The 18,970-nt window shown below is 40.2% G+C and overlaps 2 protein-coding genes across 10 annotated transcripts in view; one reads left to right on the forward strand and one right to left on the reverse strand.

Annotated features, from left to right (window-relative positions):
* Positions 1-5,246, forward strand: part of nsd1b (nuclear receptor binding SET domain protein 1b) — a 33,866-nt gene extending 28,620 nt beyond the window's left edge. For all 6 annotated transcript variants that reach the window (XM_039618042.1, XM_039618043.1, XM_039618040.1 and 3 more), the window contains 5 exons: positions 49-165; positions 1,808-1,949; positions 2,047-2,153; positions 2,236-2,437; positions 2,862-5,246. In XM_039618042.1, coding sequence (XP_039473976.1) covers positions 49-165; positions 1,808-1,949; positions 2,047-2,153; positions 2,236-2,437; positions 2,862-3,562 — 1,269 coding nt within the window. In that variant the 3' untranslated portion in view covers positions 3,563-5,246. The remainder of the gene's footprint in view (positions 1-48; positions 166-1,807; positions 1,950-2,046; positions 2,154-2,235; positions 2,438-2,861) is intronic.
* Positions 3,578-18,963, reverse strand: rab24 (RAB24, member RAS oncogene family). Of its 4 annotated transcripts, XM_031738238.2 has the most exons (10): positions 18,439-18,963; positions 17,527-17,729; positions 15,911-15,979; positions 14,707-14,785; positions 12,871-12,938; positions 11,057-11,156; positions 10,186-10,236; positions 8,905-8,964; positions 4,401-4,491; positions 3,578-4,329 (listed from the first exon to the last, which is right to left on the reverse strand). In XM_031738238.2, exons 2-9 carry the CDS (start codon positions 17,641-17,643, stop codon positions 4,418-4,420), a joined length of 618 nt encoding a protein of 205 aa, XP_031594098.2. In that variant the 5' UTR covers positions 17,644-17,729; positions 18,439-18,963; the 3' UTR covers positions 3,578-4,329; positions 4,401-4,417. The 4 variants fall into 4 exon arrangements, with proteins under 4 accessions (XP_031594098.2, XP_031594097.2, XP_031594101.2 ...); XM_031738237.2 differs by having other exon boundaries at positions 3,578-4,491; positions 18,439-18,961; XM_031738241.2 differs by lacking the exons at positions 3,578-4,329; positions 4,401-4,491 and adding an exon at positions 5,788-7,806 and having other exon boundaries at positions 18,439-18,955.
* Positions 18,964-18,970: the final 7 nt, after the last annotated feature.

The raw sequence follows: 18,970 nt of genomic DNA on the forward strand, positions 1-18,970 counted from the left end.
AGCCAGGAGTGAATGATCCATGTTTCCTGTGTGCATTTGTTCTCTCAGGGTCAGTTTGTGAGTGAGTATGTCGGAGAGGTGATCGATGAGGAGGAGTGCAGGTCGAGGATCAGACACGCTCAGGACAACAACATCTGTAATTTCTACATGTTAACTCTTGACAAGGTACGGCTCAGAGCCACGTGTGTGTTTTTTAGGGTGTTTTCACATTAGCCTGTTACGTTCAGTTCACTTGTGCAGGAGTGTACACATTAATCGCAAAACAACCACACCAAGACCCTTTGGAGGAGGGGGTCTTATTCAGTTCCTAACTGATTCGTTTATGGTGTGAAAGTGATCAGACCTCAACCAACTACCAGGTGAACGTTGGAAGTTTAAATTAACATCTTCCGGTAGCCACATATGTTTTGCATTCTGGGATGCAACAGGGTAACTTCGATGTACAAAGGTCTGTATGGGCTGGCAACCAGCTGTAAAATGTAAATTATCGTTTTATCATATCTACCCTAATAACTGCGTGGAAAGAAACCAAACCACAGGAAAACGCTTCAAGTTTACAAACCCATTAACTGATTTGGACCAGAGTAAATGAACTATAACTATGAAAATGCTGTTAACTTCAAGAGTAACCCTATTCAAGACTACAGAATGCACTAACTGAGGTTTTGCAGCTACATGGCCACTTACTAACTTGTCAGTTATTTTTAATGTGTGACAATCATGGTGGTCATATTGGATCAAGTGAATAATGCCCCAGTCACATTGGGTCAGAGCTCAGTTAGTGGCCTCCCCAACTTTGCCTAGCAACCCACCTGTTGCTAGGGAAAATGTGTATTACCCAGTATTGTTGTGATTGCTGCAGAACGACATACTTCTCTACAAACAGTGCAAAGCTGTTTGTAGACAAGTCTACAAATGGCAAGGAGCCATTGCCAACCAGCCGGGGAAGATATATTTTCCTCTATCAGCTGATGGTCATATCACCTTCAGTATGGAGCATGATTCGTTCAGCTTGTTATGCACCTCCATGTGCTTCCAGATGTGAATTACAGCCGCTGGTAGTGTCACTTTTTGTTTTGAGTGAGTGGTTCTGATTGAGGTTTTTCACCTCACAGCTGGAGGCAGGTATATGATTACAGGGATCTCTATGATAATTCACTAAAGGAACACAGAGTTCTGGAAAAAAAAAAACATCAGCAATCCCTTTGTTTCTCTTTCAAGCTCCTCTGTTCCTGCTTTGGTAAGTTTGTGCTCAGCTGCAACGTGTCATTCAAGAGAAGACTGCAGCAAGTCCGTCTTGCTTCAGGGACAAGTATAGAGGATAAAATGGTCGATATAGTTCTGAGGAGAGATAACAAGTGCATCAACATTAACCGAGGACTTGAGCCTTAACAGGGAACACAGGAGAGTCAGAATAATTTAAAGCAGTCCAAATGATGGTTTAAGAAAAAAGGAATAATAGCAAACTGCCACATGGATAGATTCAATCTAATTAAGATCTAAAATTGTTCACTTATGCAGAACAGCTTTGGAGTAAAGACTCTGAACATGAATGGCTTTCCTACATCTCCTGTTTCCTGCCATCTCTTTTTTCAATCAATACCTCCTGATAGGTATGAATGCACTTCTAACAAAATTGTGTGTTTGGTAGTTTTAACCCTGTTACCAGCACTAGATGCTTTCTTGGCACTTTGGAAATTTCATGGCCAGGCCTGTGTTTGAGTACCGGTTAAAGCTACACCTTCAAATAGAGACCTATACAGTAATTAAGTTTAATTAAATTTCTTGTTGGATGACTTTGTTTTAGGATCGGATCATTGATGCTGGGCCAAAGGGGAACGAGGCACGCTTCATGAACCACAGCTGTCAGCCAAACTGTGAGACGCAGAAGTGGACAGTGAACGGTGACACCCGGGTGGGACTGTTCGCTCTCATCGACATTGCCGCAGGTTCGCTGCCTCTTACAGATATCAAGATAGAAGTTGTTTCTATCTTGTTTGGTGATGCCAGCAAGCCACTCTCACTCATTTGTGTTTATCTTTTCAGGCACAGAGCTCACCTTCAACTACAACCTGGAGTGTTTGGGCAACAGGAAGACGGTGTGTAAATGTGGAGCATCAAACTGCAGCGGCTTCTTAGGCCTCAGGCCAAAGGTCAGAGGAGGGACACGCCACAAAAATTAATAACCATTTGTGTTTGTTTGGGAATAACCTACTCCTCTGCTCTCTGAACCAGAACAACCCCCCGCCTGATGATAAAGATCGCAAGCTGAAGAGGAGAGGTCACGGCAAGAGGAAGAAAAAGGTGGTGTTGACCAAAGAAAGGGAGGACGAGTGTTTCATCTGCGGAGACGGAGGACAGATGGTGTCATGTAAAAAACCTGGATGTCCCAAGGTTTACCATGCAGACTGCCTGAACCTCACCAAGAGACCTGCAGGTCAGTGACTTTACCCCACCCACACACACGCACAGCTTCCTGTTGTTTGGTTTGTGATAGTGTAACATCGGAGAACTGATCATGCAGGATAACGCTCCCCATGACTGATTTGTGTTGTAGCTCGACGAAGTAAAGTTAATTTGAAGAGTTTTTTGTACCTTTGACTGGGTTTATTATTGCAGAGCACCTTATTTTATAAACAGCTGTGTTCAGAAGTTTACATCCACTCATCATGGGCATCGTTAATGACTTTAAAAAACAAGAATTGGGTGCACAAGTTTGAATTTATTTTGGATTTTCTCTAATCCACACAATATCGCCCAGTTTTTATGAAAATAAAATGTGGGATGGTCTCCAAACAGATCTATGCCACCAAATGTTTATTACAGCTGCTGGAAATGTTGTGTTTGTGTGTTCGTTGTAGGTCGGTGGGAATGTCCGTGGCACCAGTGTGACATATGCGGTAAGGAGGCTGCGTCCTTCTGCGAACTGTGCATCAGTTCCTACTGCTGCCAGCACCGTGACGGCCTGCTCTTCATCTCCAAACTGGACGGCAAGCTGTCCTGTAGTGCCCATGACCCCTGCGGGGAGCCGCTAGAAGCCGGGGAGATCCGAGAGTACACACCCGAACCCAGAGCCCTCACCTCAGGGCTGGGCATGGCGGTCATTCCCTCCTCTGCTACTAACACTACCTGCAACGTAAACTCGACTGCCAGGAGGGCCTGGGACGTAAGCACCGGTGCCGGCATGTGCGCGTCAGAGTCCTTTCCTGCTTTTTCCATCCCGGTACCTATCACTATTCCCGTCGCAGCTCCTGCAACGTCGCCTCCTCCCAGTAGTTCTGACGCTCCCAGCAGCCCGCACGTGTTCGACCTCCCCCACTACTCGCCCATCTCCTCATATGAGGAGGAGAGGGATGTCTTAGAGGAAGACCTGTTGGCTGAAGAAGAAGAGGAGGAGGAGCTGGTGGAAGAGGGTGATGCAGAGAGGCATAAATCAGACACTAGTGAAGACGACAGAGAGACGGTAATGGAGGAGGAGGGGGTCGAATACCTGGAGCTCAAAGATGAAGAAGAGGAGGAGGAGGAGGAGGAGGAGGAGGAGGAAGAAGAAGAAGAGGAGTGACGCACAGAGGATTATAATTTACAGAGTCAACATAGTCACTACAGTGAGGAAGCACATGGAGGTTACTCAGTTACAGTCACTGTTAATGTTCAGTATTCAGTTGGATGTATGGAGGGCTTTTAGGAGAAAACTACATTTAAAAAAATAAACAAATTGTGAGGTTTATAAATAAAAAATATAATATAATATAATTTATGTATACACTGACACACATCCAACAATTTCGCAGTTTATTTATGCTTGCATTACATGTAGTTTTACCCTGGTAATCACTCCCTACCTCCATCCACACACCTGCTACGAGTGCACAAAAACTATCCGGACCCGGAACATCAAACATGAGACTTGGAAACACATTTCATCTTCTTTTCTTTTGTTTTCTCACGTGTTTGTTGGAGGTGTATTTCAGGTGTCCTATAAAGCTTTGTGCGGTTAGAGGCAGATGTTTTATGCTAGAAAAGACTAAGAGAGTCACAGCTGGGCTCGGCTTGTGACTTCTACTGAGTTAAATCGGGATTATGTTTACATCCGTGCAGTGTGAGGCCGTGTCAGAAACGCGTTGTATTTGTCTAGAATTAAACTAGCTGAAGTTCTCTGTGTCCTTTTTAAAGCTTTTCTTTCTAATCTGAACACTGTTGAAACACCACAACCAACCAGTGGAGTTAAACTCGCCCTTGTGGTCCAGTTGTCGGGATCTGACTGGACGCACGATGCTGGCAGCACCTGTCACAAAGGCTCGAGTCAACGTACACGCAGGACTCCATAACCTGGAAACATTAATTGTTGATTACAATAAATCCAGTCTCCTCTCCATTTCCAGTTCTTCATGATGACTCACATCAATTAGTTGGTGCTTCAAGATCCAGGACTATCGGTGAAGATATGACAGGCTGCCTGGAGTAGTCTTAACCATGCCAACTTTGTCTTTCCTGGTGTTGTTGGGAAAAACAAAATGCAGTATAATGGAATCAACTGTTTTTTAATAGATGTAGATTTGGTTTGCAGCTACAAATAGACTCTAGATTCGACCATTTCATGCCAAAAAAAAAAGATTCACTGTTTGAAAGTTAAAGTGTGAAAGATTTCATGCCATCCTGGGACGTTCAGCTTCACCGTTGTTGGACTGCAGGCTCACGTGGTCCATCACCTAATGGTGTGCAACGCGAAATGAACGCTCAGCCTTGCCCGTGCAGTCGGAAAGCAAAGGTAGCACTCAATTGGCTCCAGTGTGTGTGCCGTGCTCTGTAGTCATTATTTATTCGCTGTTCTGTGACGCACAAACGGTGACGAGGGAGGGAGAGCGGCGGGGTCGGTGCCCTCCTCCCTCGTTCTTGACCCCCGCACTGCTCGGGGAAACAAAACTCTTTCGCAGGGAGCAAAAACGTTGGAAATGGCGGACTCCTGTCACCACGCTTGCACTTGGGTATGTGTTCTTGCCACGTTTCGCTCCGTCTTCAAGCTAAATATTGTCTGTGTGTTATCTGCCAATGCCTTAGAGTGTATTTCTTTGGAGATATTTTTAAGGAACAATGTCACCCCTGTGAGAGCCAAGTTTCCCTACTAATGCCTTTTTACAGTTGCCCAACAAGAAATGTCTCATTCCAGTGTAATTATGTTAGATCTCAACCACTGACCTGTCAAAACAACTGCTATATAAATATATAAGAAGACATGAAATAAGCATCTTGTGGCTCGTATCTTTTTTTTTGTTTTGTTTTGAGATTAATAATCATAAATCTGAAGAGAGATCTGTGAGATACTTGGATGCTTTTTAAAGCCAATAATGTCAATTTTTAAAATAATTACATTATACCACATATTATTTAATTAGAATAAATTGCACAAGTCAAGGGTCCAAATTAGTATGTTTTCACTACTCTAGATATAGATATATAGAAATAGATATTGTTTTAATAGGACATTTAGTGAATTATCACAATTTTCTTTTTTATAATGACAGGACAGTCTGGGCAATAAGTTACCACAACTTTTTCCATTATTTTACACATTTATTTCTTACAATTTATGCCCAAAGAGTCATGGTGACAGATTTCCTTCATTTTTTATGTTTTGGAATTGCACTTATTTTTCTAATACTAAAATATCTCATGGATTAAGTGTGTAGTTAAAACTTATTTATATCAGGAAAAAAGAGAGTTTCACTGGTCCGATCCACTAAAGTGGGCTGTAAGTGGGGGGGAGAAAAAGGCAGACATACCAACCTGAATCAATAAAGCTTTTTAGTATTCCTCGAATTCACTTCTGTAGATAAAAGTGCGAAGATTTATGCTGATATGCAATCCAATGCCAAAATTGTGCATATACAGTATTTTTGTCAGTCTTTGCTAAATATTACACACAAGCAAAATACTGTGGATCAATTTAAACTTAAAACTTACAATCTATCCGCGTTCTGAAACATTCTTGGAACGAGCCTTTTATTTTTCAGAACAGATGTGGACATGAGTCGTTTTTTAAAAAATACTTTGCATCAATATTGAACATCAACACACCAAAGCAGCAACCTACAAGTCAATTGCGCAGTACAACTTAAAAGGCAATAAATTAGTGACTTGAATCTTAAATATAGCTTTAAATGTTTGTGGGACATTACAATGTTAGCCCACGAGGCTTTTCACTGATCGTCCTTCTGCAGAAGAGCTTCTTCCTGAAATCATTTGAACATTCCAAGATTTTCCTGCTAGAAATCTGACAGACATATTTCTTTCTTTGAGGGATGCATTCAAACTTAGAAAAACAGTAGATTATTTGTAGAAAAGTAACATCCCCTAAAAATGTTCTGTTAGGCAGCTCAGGCCATGCAATTTAATTACAGATATGTGGGCGTGTTGTTAGTCAGCTGCTTAAAACCAGCTTATTTTTCGGACATTTTTACAGAAATCATAGCTTACGATGCAAAACATATCTGTTTTAGCAGCATTTAGTGTTCTTGCTGTTTTGTTTTGTTTTAATTTACACTGAATGCAGGCATTATTATTTAAATTATTTTGTCTTTGGGAATGATGCTTTCTGGGCCACAGTTTTTGGGGGGTTTTGTGGGTGTGGGTGCACTACCTTGAGTGGCAACTAGGACAAATGCACAACAAGTCTGAGTGGTGGCAGCGTATGGCGCTTTCGTGGCTGACACATGGCAAATGATGTACTGTTAGTGTAAAGGCCTCTATAAAGAAAAATGTCGTGTGTTTTGCCAGTTTTTCAAGTATTTCACTTAAAAATGCAGTGGGTAGAAAACTAGAAAAGACAAACCAAGATCGTGCCAGAATCTACAACCTTCATTCTGAAGCATGGGCTTAGTTTGGTCTCCACACAGGATTCAAACCCTACTCTTCTGGGTAAAAATTCGTCTGCAAAACCCAATAAGTTACCACATATGAATTCTTACTCAGGCTTCTTCTTTTTTTTAAACTTAACAGATTGATTTTTTTTAAAAGCCTAAAAGCAGTGCCTAGAGGAGGTGCATGAGTCTAGCGCCCTCCTGAAAGGTTATTATGGGTCATGTTGCCTACCCGAGCTTGAATTATGAGCAGGAACACAAGTAGCTTTCTGACACACTTCATCCTAGCTGGCTTCTCCATCTGTGTAGCCTCCACTGAACATGAGCAGGACTGACAGATGGGTTTTCACAACAATGTTAAATACAGTTGGAGGTAAACAAAATCAGCATTTGTAAACAAACCACTCCCCCTCCCAAAACACAGCAACCGCTAAAACACACAGCATCAATCAAGTTCTCTCTTTCAGTCTGGCTTCATTGAGGAACCCACACCCTCGCCACTGCAGGCTGCTGTCCAACCACAGCGTTGCTTCTGATTGTTTAACACTGTGAACTTGGGGAGGTTTATCGCCCTGTGGGCTGCAGGAAAGTCACAAGTTGATATGGTGATAAATATGAATAACTTGGTGAAAAAAGTGGGCGTGGTGGTTTTTAAATCCCTCACCACCCAGCAGTTGAGGATCCTCTTCCCCAAAGTCTTGCAGCTCTCAGTTCGTTATGGCACAAAAGAAAAAAAGAAACATATCCAACGAAGTATAAAGAGTTTTGATTTCTTTTTTGTGATTTGGTACCACATTCATAGATGAGTTACAGCTTTCCAGTATTTCCAGGTTTGACTACAGCTGAGGGAATGCAATCACTTCCTGTCCTGCTCCTCAGCATTAGTTGTTGTGACAACAGGAGTAGAAATACGAGTCCTTCTTCTGGCCTAAGTCGACGCCCGTTTCCTCTGCTATGAAACAGTAAGTGATATGAGGACTTTAAATAAGTTTGAGATCACTTTCAGGAGAAAAACACATTGCATATTGCTTTTACATTTTGATGTTTTGTATAGATTAAAGAAAATCCTGCCAAATGTAAGGAAACCTGTTTCACCCATTTTCCATTTAAGTTAATTAGCTGAAAACTAACTTTATATTCACATCTAAAAGACTGGTACTGGTCTTTTTTGTCTAAATTTTAGCAACAAAGATAATAGATATATTTCTCCAATGTCAATTTGTAACATTTTATGATGGTGTTCCTCAGGGATCATTTCTAGGACCACTGATATTTTCTAAGTATGAATGCCTACTTCATATCACTTGTGTCACAGTTAATTTCTGCTTTTTTACTTTGGTTTAATACTATTTAAAATCCCAAAACGTGATCCCTCTTGCACCATCCCATCTGAGCACTAATACTATAGCATCTAAATCTCACCTATACATTTACCAAACAAAAACTCTTGGACCAAAAAAAAAAAAAAAAAAAAAAGAGAACCAATTGGTCTCAGCAATGTTTATTTATTACATATTCTGAAAGGATTTTTATTATTTTGGGCAAAAAAGGTTTTTAAAAAATCCATGAATTTTGTTTGTAAAATGTTATAACTTGGTTTCTTATTTTTTATTTAAAAAAGTATTTGTTTTAATACTACTAGAAAAAAAAAACTTTAGATATAAAGTATGTTGATGTGTATTTCGTATAACTGTATGCTAGTTTAACATCATAATATAGATGAACTAGTGATTTTGATGGAGTAGCAACAAATTGCAATAAAGTAAATTAAATACAAAGTCATTAAATAAAAGTCAAGGGCTTTTTTTAAAATCTTGTTACTTCCATGCTTTTCTTTAATTCAAACATGATTGTAGATGTGTAAAATTTTAAATATTTTCTGCACAGATGCAAAAAATTTAACTGTAAAAAAAATAGATTTGCCTGAAAGTTCTGCAGTAAATTCAGCTACGGATAACATAACTTCACACAACTTTCCATTACCCTTACCACATGAATTGATATAAAGATAACACAAACGATCTGTGTACATGAATGACACGCTTACCTGTCATATACTGGAAAGCAGTGCTGTTGTAATCCTCGGCAACTTTCTGGAATAACTCATCTGGAAAGCAGAGGAAGAATGAGGCCTGTCAGTTTCCATCAGTTCGTATCTGTCATAGCCAACTCACATTCCTAAAATCTGGTGTACAGCACACAATAGCTTCTTTTAGTGTAAGCAGGCTGATAAGAGATGCGCCAAAACCTGCATCCAGCGAGAGAATGCTAAAAGCCACAAAGGAGACAACGCTCTTGTTCTCATTAGACTTTAATCATCAGATTCAGCCATGGCCTCACGCTGTAATACTGGCAAGAATGTACCAATTAATGAATCCATTCATTAAGCTTCTTAGATTAAATATTTTCTCTTGTCAGAAAGTAAATTAAATATGTCTGGCTGTGATTAGCGGAAAATTATGGTAACACTCTTTGATGACACTCGCATAAAAAGGATAGAAAAACTCTTAAGTGCACAAAATTTACCAGTACATAATAAAACTATGTGTGCTAATAAGTAACTTAAAAAGAACATTTGGTCCAGTACATGTCAGCTGTTTTGTTTGAAGAAGAACGGTGTGAAAATATGCAGAGATTCTCTCGGGTAAACAAAAATAAAAGGTGGACTTGGGTGAATCAGTAACCTGCTTTTATGCCATTTTGCTGGATTTTGTCATGCCAGTTTCTACCTGTTTGATTCTGGCTACACACACCAATTCAAAAACCTCATGATGCACTACTGAGATCTTCAGCGATCACCCTTTGCAACCTTCCTTCTGCCTCCTGTTTTTGTGAAGAATCGTATGTGTGTCTAACTTTGACCCCTGTGTTGCATTTTTACAGACAGAAAAGCTGCCAAAGAGCAACAGTTTTGATACTCTTGAAATGTTTCCAATCAAAAACTAAAGGGCTTTCATTTGCACATACAACACTGCTAAGAAATACATTTAATCCAAAGCTGAGTGGGTATCTACAGCAGCTTCAAGCTCCACTTTTATGAAACGCTTACACATTTCTGACTCTTAAATTAAGGAATGAATCATCTAAAAATATAGATTATCGACTCTTATTATCATATCACTGGTTTTTTAAGGAGTCTTTCATGAGGAGCTAACTTGTATCTGCCATGTTGTGTTCTGATCATCCTGCATGTTAAGGAAAACATACCCATATTTTTAATGCTACAGCTCACTTCCTCACTCAACAAAACCATGAATGAATGAGGCTGCGGTCAGAGCCAACAACCTGTGTTACATGAAGTCTTCCGGTGACTCGAGGTGGAACTCACCTACGTTATTCCCTGTTTTACTGGAGGTCTCAAAGTGCTGCGCACCAATCTCTGTGAATATTAACCAGAACATTCAGGTTAAACATCAGTCAGTCTGAGGCACAAACTTATGTAAGCGGAGAGAAATTGTGTTTGTGTTGCAACTCGGGCTGATTACACAGAGAAAGCAGGCAGAAGTTACAGATTTCTTAACATCCTTTTAACAACATCCAAAGTCTTCACAAGCTCTTCAGTACACAAATCTTTCCCCCAGTTTCTAAGGTTAAAAAATCCTGTTTCTAAGGTTAAATTATCAACTTTGTCAACACATCTGACTGGTCTCTTAAAGCTGTCTCGCATGCAAATGTTCAAGAAAAAGACAAGAAAATATTAGCACCATTCAAAGAATCAACTGTAAATCATTTTTCCACAGCTGAAGAGTGTTTATAGAGTTCAAACACATATTTACAGTATATAAAGTAAGGAAAATGACTCATGTACTAAACACTCAGGGTATTTTTTTAAGTGACACTGTGGATACAACTGAAACTGTCTGTGATCGTCTATAAATTTGTTCACATATAAAAGACAAAGTTGACTAGCTGTATATTGATAAACAACCAAACTAGGCTTTTTATTCTTCCATGTTTTTATCCATTTATGTTTACATTTTAGACAATTATGAATGCCTCAACTTTAGGAATTTCAAAATTTCGAAAATCAGAAATCAGTAACCTGAAAGAAACCACAAGACTATTGCTCAACTGTTTTCTTAAGTAATGCATACTGTTAACCGTACTGATGTTAATTCACTTCTGACCAGGCCACCATCTCAGAAAGAAAACATGTTACAGCTTAATCTTTCTTCATGTCTACACTCCACTGCGCTCACCTTCAGCAAAGTCCTGAGCGTCATGGTAGTCGATTTTGCGAAGACTCCGGTCTTCCTGGATCAGGTCGTTCTTGGTGCCACACAGGTAGATCTTACAGTGCTGCAGTGCACAACACACACCAGAATAAAACACAATGTCCCTTACTGACATGATAGAAATGACAGAAATCCAATGTGGGACTTCAGCTTCAGGTAAACCTCACTGACAGCAGACTGTGCGGCCACAGATAGTAATAACACATACATTTATCTAGATCAATAAAACAATCAAATAAAATAAAAACAATCATCCATAAGGTTGTGGACTATTTTTTTTGTACAAACTGAAACATCTGATAACATCCATCAAGCTGAGTCTTATTTGATTAGATATTGCCTGCTTTAAATAAATGGTACTTTCAGCTGCGTAAAGGACTGAAATAGAGTTCAGAATGGGACAGTGTTTTTCAGTGCTTCATTATCCTAACAGCTGCATATAAACTGACTGACTTTGCTGACAAAATGGAGGCCTGATTACCTCAGAGATAAATGCACTGAAACCCCAATTTAGCAACTAGGGATGGGTACCGGTGTCCGGTGCCATGATGGCACCGGTTCTGACATAAACGGTAGTAACCAGACCGAAAAGCAGCGCACATTTCGGTGCTTTTTTTTTTCCTGAGCCAATTCTAGCCAATCATTTTACGTTTCCGAGGATAGTAGGCGGGCCAGGTACGCACGTTCTTTTAGAGCAGAGCTACAGATTAAAATGCCCAAGGCGAGGCGATCAAAAGTCTGGCTGTACTTCACAGCAAAAGATGCAAACTCAGCAGCCTGCAACAAGTGCTTTAAGCTGATACTGTGATACTGTCAAAGGAGGTAACACCTCAAATCTGATGAAACACCTGGCGACGCATAGCGTTTTTTTTTAAAGCCGAGAAATGCGCCGTGTTTGATAGCTTGCTGCGAGACCTCACACCGAGCACATCTACTGCGTGTGTGGTGCCTGTTATCGGACCCGGAGTTAGCAACATCCCCCAAAAACCCGAAGAGTAGAGTCCTGGCCCCTAGCCCTGCCAGCGTAGCAGAAATGATGACGGATGATGATGGCAGCAGCAGCCGTTCTCCTCTGCGTGAGTAGCTTCATGTTGTTCGTGTGTAATTAATGTTGAGTACGCTAACCACGTTATTAAAATAATGCATGTAAGGTGAACTAGCAAACACCGTCGTAGTTACATGCGGCTGTCTTCTTGTTTGATGGCAGATACTCCCTTCACCCTGGCCAAAAAGGCTAAAATGACCAAAGAAAAAGTGGAAAACAGTTAAACATGAGAGGTTTTTGGACAAAGTTTGTGTTTTTTCCATTGTTTAAGCACTGCTTCCAGCCAAGAGTGAGACCATAAATGCCCTATAGCTGCAGAAAAGGCTAACATTGTTATCTTTTTACAAAAAAAACAGCTGAACATGAGAGGTTTTTGGACCAATTTTGTGTTCTCCATTCTTTAAGCACCGGTTTGAGCACCGTTTAAGCACCGGCACCGTTTCAAAAGTACCAGTTTGGCACCGGTATCGGATAAAACCTAAACGATACCCATCCCTATTAGCAACCAACACAGCCAACTAGCAAAGTTATACCATCATAATACAATTTTATTGTATTAATCGGCTATTGTATAAACACAATTTGCTCACTTTACTTGTGGTGTAAAACTGCAGGCCCTCAAAACCCTTTTGAGCTGCCATGTTAAGATGGCTGTTGAGCGCATGAAAAGGCACATATCAAATGACGTGCAATTACAATGGCTCTAACCTTTTCTTTTAAGAAACCACCTTACCTCCTCGTAGTTTTGCAGCTCTTTGACCCAGAAGCGAGCTCGCTGGAAGCTGCTGCTGTCAGTCAGATCTGAAAGCCAAAAATGTACAGCAGACTTTTCAGTATTCAACATCCTTGTCTAGACACACATAAGCATGCGCACGCGCGCACGCACCTCTCCATAGAGAGCAGGCACCCCATATTCGTCACACATTAAAATTAACAACCAATCTGTCCATTATTTGTTTGATAATTCATTAAATATGCTGAAAGATTAGGCTATAAGGTGAAATACAATCCAATGTAAGAAGGAGGAAGTTAAAGAAGAAAGATGTTAAACTAAACATCACAGCAGTGTGACTAATCTGCTGGGGAATGACTATCCACCGACTATTTTTACGAAGTTCCCCAATGTGGAGCAAAGACAGATCTGAAAGCAGTTCAGGACTGGACAGTGGCTCTTTGGTTAGAGGCCAACGCCACACCAACTAGTTTACTTCTTAACACTCAAGCCAGGATTCCTTGATGCTGATTCTAGGAAATGGGGTACTACACAGAAAGACATATATACTGATAATGCATTACTACCATTCAAAAGGAGTGAGAAATATTGTATCCCCAAACTCAATTTCTTTTGCCATCGACCAATTTGATATTATAGAATGCAAAGCACAACCTTACATGGTGATCCTGAAATATCTTCTATCAAAAAGCTGTGGTTTCAAAAGCCTAAAATGATAGCCGTTGTTGCCACCTGTGGTTTTTCCAAGACCTTAGAGATAGATGGAAATGGGACCTTTCTGTCACAATAAATAATAGTGAATGGGAAGATATTCGGAGATTAGGGATTAGGGAAAACCGGTGCTGCTTGAGAACCGGTTTCAAATTTTCCACAGTACTTTCATAAGTGCAACAATGTCATATGTGCGCAGTTGAAGCAGCCCAAAGCATTGCTTCACAAAGAAAAATTATATCAGTGGTAGCTGTAATCTTGTCATCTGTAATCTGTAACATGATTATTTAAAGTCGGATTAAAATGCCCACAACATGCTGAAACATTTTTCTACACAACAGCTCTACACCTGACATCACAACACCAGTTTGATTTCCACTTCACCTGCTGAAATCACCACCAGGTCGAGTCAGTGTATCTGTATTTGAAGGATTCTGCTGACTGTTTTACAGAGTGCAGTGATGAGCAGGACATCTCATTTATGAAATGGAAACTGCTGCCTCGAGTGAGCTGTGGTAGCACTGAGCAGAACTGGTACTGAAGTCAACCCACACTTTCGTTTTGAGCCCTCATAACTTCTGAACTTATAAGAGTGGGAAAACAAAATCTGAAACTAAGAAAAGAAACGCAGGCCAAGCTGACTTTTCACAGTTTTTGTGGTCACCTGGTAACACATTAACAGTCACGACTCACCTATTAAAAGAACGTATCGTGAAATTCAACCTGACTGTGACTGAAAGTGAGTGAACACCATCGACTTTATAAACCAGATATGCGTGTCATAATTATCAGCAACACGGTGCTCATTTGCACACTGGGCAACCTGACATTCTTGATACTGATACTCAAAGCTGCTCAACAAATGCGGTTTTGTTGCAACACTGGAGTGGTTGTAAAATTGCTCTTAAATGTGTTTTTCAGCCCTTAAAAATTCTTGTGGCTAACTCGTGTATTTAGGAAGTTACTAGGCACCAAAAACAGTGGAAAAACAAGGATAATTAAGAAGCACCAACTTTCAACCCACACAACAAATATCAGCTGATTCTGACAGGAGGTCAGGGTGAGTATCCAGTGAAGTTATTGATATAGGAATATCTCCTCTTCGCTGTAAAAGTATAGATTTACCATAGCAGACGATGGCGGCTCGAGCTCCTCTGTAGTAGATTCTGCTCATGGCTTCATAACGCTCTGATCCAGCTGTGTCCTGAGAGGGAAACACAAGAGAAGAGATGAACTAACTTGAACTGGAACCTAAACAGTGATGAAATGATCAGGAGAGAAGCCTCGACTTTTTTGTTTAAACCTAAAATAAACAGCTCAAATGCTTTATCTTTATGCCACAACAGGCTGCGGTTCCAAAATTTTACAGGTCAAATTAATATTATGTATTTTTTTTTACCTCTATTCTCATTACCATTTATATGAGATATGATAACACCACTTTCATTAATAATTATTTGCATCCACCCACACACACACCATCATTTTTACATAGTTTCCACATTCACACAGTGAAACCATTTGTTTAGCTTCTGACTTTGAATCTTTTAGCAGGTTGAGTCAGGACAGCTATGCAGCGAGTTCTTCTCACTGGCACTAAAATCGACTAATTTAAATTAAAGTTAAGATACATTAATACATGCTGATGACATTAATCTATTCTGAAAGGAAAATTCATAATTATCAACTTTCAGTTAGGTAGTAATTTAAGTATGATTATATTAAAGATATAAAGAGGCTGTTAATTTGGTTATTTCCTGAAATAGAAACCAGGTAGTCAGTTAAAAGCTAGGTCTTTGGAAATGTGATCAACACAAACAACAAAAAGGCCTGTAGGGACAAAAGCATAACATGGGGTGGAGACAAGTCAGCTTGGCTGATGGTGCACAAAAAGGAAAATTCTGGACCTTTTATATTGAATACATACATAAGGTTTTATTGTGTTGAGGAAGTTTTGGTTGTGACATAGCAAAGCTTAGCAATATTAGTTCTCTTGGTTCCAATAACTTTGAAGCTGTGACACCATGAGTGCAGTGAGTAGTTGTGTTGGAAAAAATAGACCGAGTTACTGTTAGTATGAACCTTTTAACAGGATAAAGTAGCAACTTCAGCAGGACAAATGACAGCGGACTGGCTTTGCTCTTACTCATAGCTATTTTCCAGTCTTCAAACAGAGGAAATTTTGAAAAAGAAAAAAAAAAGGAAATATACGAAATTCCCTTTTGGGTTCATGAATCTTCCATCAGCTCATTGAACTGCTAGAAAAGGATCAAATGTGAAACGACTGACTATCACAAAGCATGTGCATTTTAGGCAGCCTCTAACTCACCCATATTCCAAGCGTAATCACTTTCTCTCCCACCTGGATTGGCTTGGCAACAAAAGCAGCACCGATGGTCTGTCAGAAAGAGAGAAGCAGTGGGTTCAGACACTGCACACATATGATATGACTGCTTTCAGCAATGTTAGATTGATATTTGTCAGATGATATGTGGATTTCTTTTTTCTTAAAGCTTTTCTCATTTCTCTAATTTGTGCCTCCTCGAAATGTACGCAGGTTTTGACACAGAAATCAATCTCATTGCGTCATACTGAAAGATGTACTGTCTCCTAAAATGCATCTGGAGGACAGAGGAAAGGAAGAGAGGTGGCTTGCTGGAGGAGGTTTAAGTAAATATCCACAGGTGTTTTCTACATGAGTGTTGTAGGAAATATAAGCAATATATAGATTTTTCAGAAAATCCTAAATATGCACTTTGAATAACATTAAAAGCTATTTTTTATCATTTTAAAGTTAACTGGTTTTTGTTTCCATTTGTAGATTTTAAACATGATGTTTGTTTACTTGGGGTTTCTACTTTAGTGTTTGTGTTTTTGGAGACTTGGAAGGCTAACAGGTTTGCCTAAACCAGAAAGCACTTTGGGTTGACTCCTGCTGCTTTAAAGAAGCTAATGACTTGTATAAAACGGGTGTGACACCTAGCTGTAATAAACAAACCATGGTGGGAAAAAGACTTGATTATTTGAGATGATTAATTGGATCATCAAACTTTCTGCACCTCACAGTAGTGCCACATGGTGCAATTAGAAGCAGTCCAAGATATAAAACAAGTGACATTAATCCTGTTGGGTCTAAGAAAACAATTTATGATGCAGTCATATTTAATTGGAATCACTTTAAAAAAAGGCTCATAGGTGAAGATGGCTCACTTTGTTAAGAGCCTGTTGCATTCCCCACACCCAAGCTCGAGGAATCGAGGATAAATGAACGGTTAAGTGAGAATGAGGGAGGTCAACACTGTGAGGATAAAACCAATACTTTCACACTCTCACATGGAGAAAGTCATCAACACAGCAGCTTCCTTTACAAGATAGAATTGAGGATGTCTGGCTCATAGGTGCACAGCTGCAGAAATGAGTGAGCTGGAGCCTTAAATCCTTAGCTGGGGCCTCCTGGTTGTTCCAGACCTACATCTGAAGGTGCCCACTTTGGAATTACCTACCTGAGGTGATTAGACTTGCAGAGTGGGTAACCACCTCTTAGAATTCTCTTTTACGTTATGTCTTACCTTATAGTTTTGCCTTCTAGGCTCCCTTTATTCTTTTCTTATACATGTATAAGTTTACATTTTTTGTCCAACTTTAATGTTTGGATCTACCATTGATTGTTCTGTGTTTGTCTGTTTGTCAAAGCACTTTGCAAAGGTGGTATATAAAGAATGTTTACTATACTGTTATTATTTATGCAAAATGCAGCATTAGCTTGCAGAAATGTACTAAAACATTACTGCAACCCTACTTCCTGTCAGAGCTTTGACGCATTGAAACAATCACAGACTTGATCTTCTGTTACCACAGCCTCCCTGGGGCTAAAGTTAAAACTGAAGCCCTTCATGGAGGCAGCAGACCGACATGGAAAATTGAAGTGGAGCAGCTGACACTCACATTCTGGTACGGGCCCACCAAGAAGCGATGGTGAACATATCTCTCCACCAGACTCGTCTTCCCCACGCTCTCTTTTCCTAGCATCACCACTTTGACGTCCACACGCATCGCGGTCATAACGACGGCGTCTGGAAAAGCCAGAGGAGAGACCACGGCACAGCAAACAAGGGAGAGCAGAGGGAAGTCGATTTATAAGCAGGCAGCTGAAAAGAGAAAATACACGAGTTAGAGACTGAACTTTATAAATCATGCACTGGAAACAATGAGAAATTACCAACTTAAATCCTCACCCCTTCTGTAGGAGTCTGTTAACGCTACAGTTACTTCACAGGGAATCTCACAGTCATTTTGTCACGATGTGAATCTCTGGATGCATTTCTTTTCTTATTTTTTCAAAGATGAAAGTGAAACAAAACTGCAGCAGTAAGACCCAACCCTCAAAAACCTACATAAAAGTAGCAAAGAAAAAGGTACAATTGTATCCTTAATTTCTAGTTTAATCTGACTAACAACATAAAACACGAATTATTTCCAAGCATAGCTTCTACTGCATAACTGCTGCACTTGTCATTGAAAATAACCACTGATTATCATAACGTAGATTAAATATTTATACACTATGTACTTTACTATATTATTTTAAGATAACCTGAATTTGAAAGGAAAAACTAAGTCTTACTAGGTGTATTTCTATTCCTGAGATATAGAGTTAGCTTTAATTTGAGTTTTACTAAAGTCTCTTTCTTTTATTTTCTCTTAATAAAAAAAAGCAAAGGTGTGGTTTTACTACCTTGCATGAAGCTAGAAATGATCCAGCTAGCTTACTTGCTCAAACACGGCCGAGCATTATCTTTACAGGGTTTCAGGGCTCCCGAGTTGGGCTAGCCTACATATAAAAACACCAAAACTCACCGGGTAGCTAGCTTGACTCAACAAATCTCTCGTAGCATCCGATCTCCTCCTAGCAGGAAACAAAACCAAGGCTGAACCCCATCTATCAAATCCGCTTTAAAGTGGACACAGCAGCCGTCGGCTCGCTCTTCATCTCTGCTCCCAGCCTCGCAGAGCCGGGTGGTGTTAGTACTGGTAGCGCTGGCGGTTAGCTCGTTTAACGTTATTGCCACTGTTGCGCAATGACTGAAATTATAAACAAGCCTTCAGTCAGCTGAGCGTGTTACCGGAACACACGGGAGCCAACTGGTCATGGTTTCTGGTTATAAGAAATTCAGTCCTCTGAAAACAGGTCCAGGTTACCGCCGCTGGGGCGGACACGAAGCTGAGTGTCGTCTCTGTGAGGAAAAAAAATCACCAGCTGAGCTTTGTTTGTTTGGGTGGGAACCAAAGACCGGAGAGAGGCGGTTTCCAGGAGGAAGTGGACCGAGTTTCATGACACAATCGACGGATGTTGAAAGCCACAAATGACCCTACCACAACCACAGCTTTT

The sequence above is a fragment of the Oreochromis aureus genome, linkage group 10, assembly GCF_013358895.1.
Source record: "Oreochromis aureus strain Israel breed Guangdong linkage group 10, ZZ_aureus, whole genome shotgun sequence".
Classification (NCBI taxonomy): domain Eukaryota; kingdom Metazoa; phylum Chordata; class Actinopteri; order Cichliformes; family Cichlidae; genus Oreochromis; species Oreochromis aureus.